General features: G+C 53.1%; 1 protein-coding gene across 1 annotated transcript; it reads right to left on the reverse strand.

The window, feature by feature from the left end:
* Nucleotides 1–1,634: 1,634 nt before the first annotated feature.
* On the reverse strand, nt 1,635–5,114 carry ADRA2A (adrenoceptor alpha 2A). Its single transcript, XM_032694824.1, has one exon. The coding sequence runs from the start codon at nt 4,902–4,904 to the stop codon at nt 3,570–3,572; it is 1,335 nt and encodes a 444-aa protein (XP_032550715.1). The 5' UTR covers nt 4,905–5,114; the 3' UTR covers nt 1,635–3,569.
* Between the last annotated feature and the right edge of the window lie 823 nt (nt 5,115–5,937).

Below are 5,937 nucleotides of genomic sequence, written 5' to 3' on the forward strand. Positions count from 1 at the left end.
GGTGTAGAGGGTCCAGGACACAGCCGAAACCAAAATGACCAGCAGCTCAGGGGAAATGAAATAGAAGCCTTAGTCAGAAGACAGCAAAGGTAGTAGGAGATGGGAAGTTCAGACATTAGTCACAAGGACAGGCAGGCAGCTCTGCCCTGTCAGATGCAGGGAGCCGCTACATCACACAAAAGAGCCCAGTGAGAATTTCATTTGACTGGGTTGAACCATGAGGGCATGAGGTTGTGGGAGGACTACAGCTCTGGAGGCATTATTTCAGGAGTTTGCACCTTACTCTTCCTTTTGATGGAAAATCAGGAGCAATTAGACATTTCGGCTGTGTAAAGCTTCACCAACTGAAAGCCTAGTAAAGCCCCAGTCTCCCAGCCCCAAACCCAACAAAGTACTCTATTGTCCATATTAGAGATTTGGCTGCAGAGACATCAGACAGCCAGAGGGATGGGGCAAGTGTAATAAATGGCTGCTGGATCACCTCCTGTCCCAGGCACTGACCCAGTGTCTCCCACAGGGTCTGTTTTGTAAAACCCTCCAAGTCCAGAGAGAGGAAGGAGGACACTCTACCCGAATCAAGCTCCCCTGGCCTGCAAAGGCCACCATGAGATGAGCAAGATGTTCATCTCTGGGCCACCATTAGGTGCCCTACTCCCAGCAGTGATGCCTCCTGCCAGCCCTGGACCCCTCCCTGATTGCTGAGCACCTCCGAATGCAACTCCAGTGGCACTCACAGAGTGGGGCCGCGAGACCAGCAGCTCCAGCATGGGGCCCTGGTCACTCATTTCCTCACCAAATAAGAAGCATACCAGGGAAACAGGATGACTCCAAGTAACCCAACAGTGGGAAGAGCAGGTGCCAGAGCTCCCAGACAGTTACATGTGCTGCTGGGCAAAACAAAGCCCACACTAAAGCATTCACAGGATTGACACCTTTAAGTGTTCCCCACCTTTGGAGTTACCTGGCACTTGTGGCAAAGCTTAAGCTGATGATGAGCAGACCTTGGCATCCTCAGGGAGGCAGATAGCCTCAGAGAAGCAGTTCCACGTTTGGTGGGAGAACAATCCCTCATCACCTCCTGCAGGGAGGGTCTTGGCAGCCCTGGTGTAAGGGCAAGAGAGCCTGGCTGGCTGGCTCTTGCGGGCTGGAAACAAAGCCCCACTCAGACACTCCTGCATACATCAAGAAATGTTTCCTTCCAGCCTGATCATTTCTAATCCCATCTGCAACCTAATTATTAAAAACCTTCACAACTCAAGAGCTGTAAACACTGTGCCAGGCAGGCGTCCCCAGCAGTAGTGCCAGGCTGCATTTCCAGGAAGCAAATCACACCCTCAAACCCTGAGCTCTTTTCTTTAAGAAACACGTGAATGCTCTCACTGTGGCACAAAGGAGGAGTGGAAATACTGAAAAAATATTAAGGACTCATTTGTATTATGCCACTGCACAATGAACGGAGCCATTGTTCCCTACCTGGGCTAACAATGCCTTTCAGAAAACACAAAGCACTTTTCCCCCTGTCCTTTAAAAAATGTCAAGACCAAGGCTGCTGGAGGAACAGTGAGCAGTTCAGAAAATAAAATACAATGAAATAAAATAAAGCAGCTAACAGATTGTTCAGAGGGTTTTCACACTTGATCTGTAAACGCTCTTTTATTTAATAAAAATAATCATCCATTATAGCAACTTCTGCTTGTGGCTTGGTTGGGTGGGTTTTTTTTTACATTAAAGCACAGTTTATTTGCTTTCCTCACCTCTTGAGGATTCAGTTCTGAAAATGCAAGTGAATGTAAACATTGCTTTCCAGGTCCCAAGATGCATCTGAGGACCCTTGGAGTTAATTACAAAGTCAAAAGAGAGAGCAAAATCAACAGAACACTTCTCAAAAGTAAAAAAGTATTTTTAAAGTCTCTTCCATATGACTCCACAGAAGGCAAATTCATCTTATACATGAAACTTACACAAACTTTGCTTTGTCCAAACAATTTCTATGACTTGTCAGTATTTGATAAAGCTGTTTTCATAACATTAAAAGACTTGCAGACTCATTTATTTTTAGAAATAAAAAGTTCTTCCTATAAGTGTTCTCCAGAAGTTTATTCATGGCACAAGGATGTTAGATTTGTTCTGTCCACTTTTGTTTTGTTTTTGGTTTGGGGTTTTTTTGTTGTTGTTTGGGTTTTTTAGCAGAAAAAGCTGAAAGCCATCCAGGAAAGAGTGTAAAAGCAGTATTAACTCTCTCTCCTGCTGCAATCTCACAATATTTACACATGTACTTAAAAAAAAAAAAGCTTAATTACACTATAAAATACTGGAAAAAATGTCAGTTAGGTTTCCCACTTCAGAGTTTTGCCCTGTATAAGACTGAAAGAGGGATGCCTTAATATGTCCTAGAAAAATGAGACTGGCAGGTTAAAAACTGAACTTTTCCCCCTCTGAGAAAGACGGAACACCCACCGTGCACAAACCCCCTCTTCTCTGCAGGAAATCCCACAGGAGTTAAACTACCACAAATCAACACAGATGAGATAACTTGATATGCAGAGCCCTGTTATTTGCTTTGAAATGTTATCTATTTACAGTTGAGGTGGAGGAAGCGAGTGAGCATCGAACACATTTCGGTGCTGCAGACTGGTATAATATCAAACAAGATTAACTCGTGGGGAGCTTGGCTGGGTCCCAAGCCTCACGTTGCAGGGGAGATAGTCTCGGTTGCCTGGGACATCCCTGCCTGCACAGCAAAGGCACCGCTCCATCAGGGTCTGCTTTAATGAGTAACGAGGCAGCAGTTGCCATCTCAGCTGTATTGTATCAAAGGCAACACAGCACTCAAACAAAAACAGGTATGATATAAAAAACTAACAACAAAAATAGCCAGTCTGGTGAGGTCTGTGATCCTAAGCTTTATAGCCAAAACAAAAAAAATCACATTGAAAATTTTAGTAATATTATCAAACTGTCAGGTAGGGGATGGCTCTAGTTGTTCAGTGGTTTTGAGAAAAGGGTTTTTCAGGGGGTGGGAAGAGAGAGACTTTGAAGGTGTCAAGAATTAAAGCATTCACAGTTTCAAAGCTGCTTGCCTTACAAAAATTAAGACATTCAAATTCAAGAATACAATACTGTATTTTACAAGGGGGTCAAAATTCATACATATACAACAGGGAAAAAAAGATACAACAAAATAAAGCCAACACCTCTGGTGTGGCATACTCCCTTTTTGTTGTTCATCTCACAGAGCTGCACACTGTTTGTCTTTAAAGAGTCAAACTGAGCAGTCATGAAAATATCCACTGAGAGATTCCGGCAAAAATAAAAAAAAAAAACCTAACAAAATAAACCAAGCAAGTCAAAGGCCATCCTCCCCTGGAAAGCCAAATGCCACAGCTCGGACCTCCACTTGCCTGCTGCTCCTCACTGCTGCTTCCCAGCACTTCCATAGGCTCCTCTCGGGTTTTAAAGGCTTCCTGCTCACAAGCTAAAGGAAACCATCCCATGCAAGCACAGCCCGAGAGAGACATGCTTACTCTCCTACAAAGTCTTGATTAGTCCTGCCCACAGCAAAGGCTCCTTCAAACAATCCTTTTCCTCTCTATCCTGCAGAGGATCCTTTTGAAGGCCCGCCTGAAGTCATGGTTGAAAATGGTATAGATGACGGGGTTCAAGGAGCTATTGCAGTAACCGAACCAGAAGAAGAACTTGAAGAGGGTGCCGGGCACAGAGCAGCTCTCACAGACGGCCGTCAGCGTGTAGGTGAAGAAGAAGGGGAACCAGCAGATGACAAAGACCCCAATCACCACGGCGAGCACAAAGGTGAAGCGCTTCTCCCGGTTCTGCCTGCCCCTCCACCGGGATCCTTTGGTGTTCCTCTCCTCCTCCGTCTTCCTGGGCAAACTGTCCCCAGGCTTAATTTGGCTCAGCTTAGTCTTGGTCTTTCCTCTCGACGGTCTCTCTGACTTCTTACACTGGTTGTTCTCCTGGTGCTCGGAGGAAGAGGTCTCCTCCATGTCTATGCCATTGACCTCTCCCTCCTGCCCACCACTGCCTCCTGCCGCCTTCTCCCCGTTGAGCTGTGCTGTGGCTGGCAGGTCCTCCTTGTCAGTCAAGCCATTCTGCTTCTTCTCAGGGCGCTCTGCTCGCTTGTTCGGTGGTACCCTGGTTCGCCTCTTGGCTATCTGGTAGATGCGCACGTAGACCAAGATCATGATGAGGCAGGGGGCAAAGAAGGAGCCAATGCTAGAAGAGATGATGTACCACTTCTCATCATTGATCTTGCACTCTGCCACCCCCTGGTCAGCCTGCTGCCCGCTCTTCTTCTCGATGGAGATGAGTGGTGGGAAGGAGATGACAGCCGAGATGACCCAGACAATGAAGATGATGCACTTGATGCGGCGTGGGGTGCGCTTGAGGTTGTACTCGATGGCTTGTGTGATGGACCAGTAACGGTCCAGGCTGATGGCACACAGGTGAACGATGGAGGAGGTGCAGAACAGCACATCCAAGGCCAGGTAGATCTCGCACCAGACTTTACCGAAGTACCAGTACCCCATCACCTCATTTGCCAGTGAGAAGGGGATGACCAGTGTGGCCACCAGGATGTCAGCCGAGGCTAAGGAAACCAGGAAGAGGTTCTGGGGGGCTTTGAGCGCCCGGCTGGTGAAGACAGCGATAATGACCAGGACGTTGCCGAAGACAGTGAAAAGCATGAGCAAGCCGGCCAAGCTGATGAGAGTGATGGTGGCGTGCAGAGGGTACGGCGTGCCCCAGCCCGGCCCGGCCCCGCTGTCGTTGTAAGTCCCGTTGCTGCCGGGAGGCGGGTAGCCCTCCTCCTCCTCCAGCTGTCGCTGGTACTCCATGGAGGAGAAGAAGTGGCCCCTCTCCGTGAACGGGCGCTCCAGGTTAAACATCAACGCCGGCTGCGCGGACACCCCCGCCCTTCGCCCCGGCTCCACCCGCGCCGCGCCCGGCTCCAAGCCCGGCTCCAAGCCTGGCTCTCCGCGTCCTACTGTGCCGCCGGCCGGGGCGGAGCGGCGCGCCGGGGGCCGGGGGGCTGCGGGCGCCCACCGCGCATGCTGGGCGCTGCCGCCGGGACCCTCCGAGCGCGGCGGGGCGGGGCGGAGCGGGGCCGGGGCTGGGACTGCAGCCGCCGCGGCTGCTCTGCTTCGCTCGTCGCCGAGCCGCTTTATAGCCCCGGATCGGGCCGGGGCTGCCGCGTCAGCCCCACGTGGGGAGCTGCCCCCGGTGCGCGCACACGCACAGAAAAACCCACACTCACACACACAGACAGACTCGCACACCGCGCACCCGCGCCCCGACACGGACACTCGCGCCCACCGCCCCCCGCACGCTCCCCTCGCTCGGCTCTCACGCCCGCCCGCTCCGCGCACACACCGCACCCGCTCTCCAAGCGGCCCCGCCTGCATTCGCACCCTCGCTCGCCCCCGGCGCCTCAGCGCACACACACGCACCCCGCGGTCCCCGTCCCACGGTGTCGCCCAGCCCGGCTCCCCGCTCTGCCGGGGAGAGGAGCGGCTCCCGCTGTCCGCGGGGATGGGCGTGCGGGGGGCGGCTGGAGGCGACCACCGTGCGGGCGGCTGCGCAGCCACCGTGGGGGAGCCGGGGGTGCCCCGAGCCGGGCTGCGAGGGGGTGAAAGCTGCCGTCCCGTGTGTCGGGGGGGGGCAGCGACGGGCTCCGCTCCGGGTGCCGGGTGCGCGGCCGTGCTCGCTGTAAGCCCGGAGGGCAGCGCTTCCCCACGGCCCCGCTTGATGGAGCGGGGTCAGCCAGGCGGGGCTGACCTGAGGACCCCGCTGGGATGGAGGGACCCCGCTGGGACGGAGGGACCCCGCGGGACGGGCGGCGGCGGCCCCGGGCAGCGCGGCGGGGCAGTGGCACCTGGTGGCCACGGCGCCTCACTGCACCCGCCGGCCCAGGCCGAGCAA

Source organism: Chiroxiphia lanceolata, chromosome 8 (assembly GCF_009829145.1).
Source record: "Chiroxiphia lanceolata isolate bChiLan1 chromosome 8, bChiLan1.pri, whole genome shotgun sequence".
NCBI classification, from domain to species: domain Eukaryota; kingdom Metazoa; phylum Chordata; class Aves; order Passeriformes; family Pipridae; genus Chiroxiphia; species Chiroxiphia lanceolata.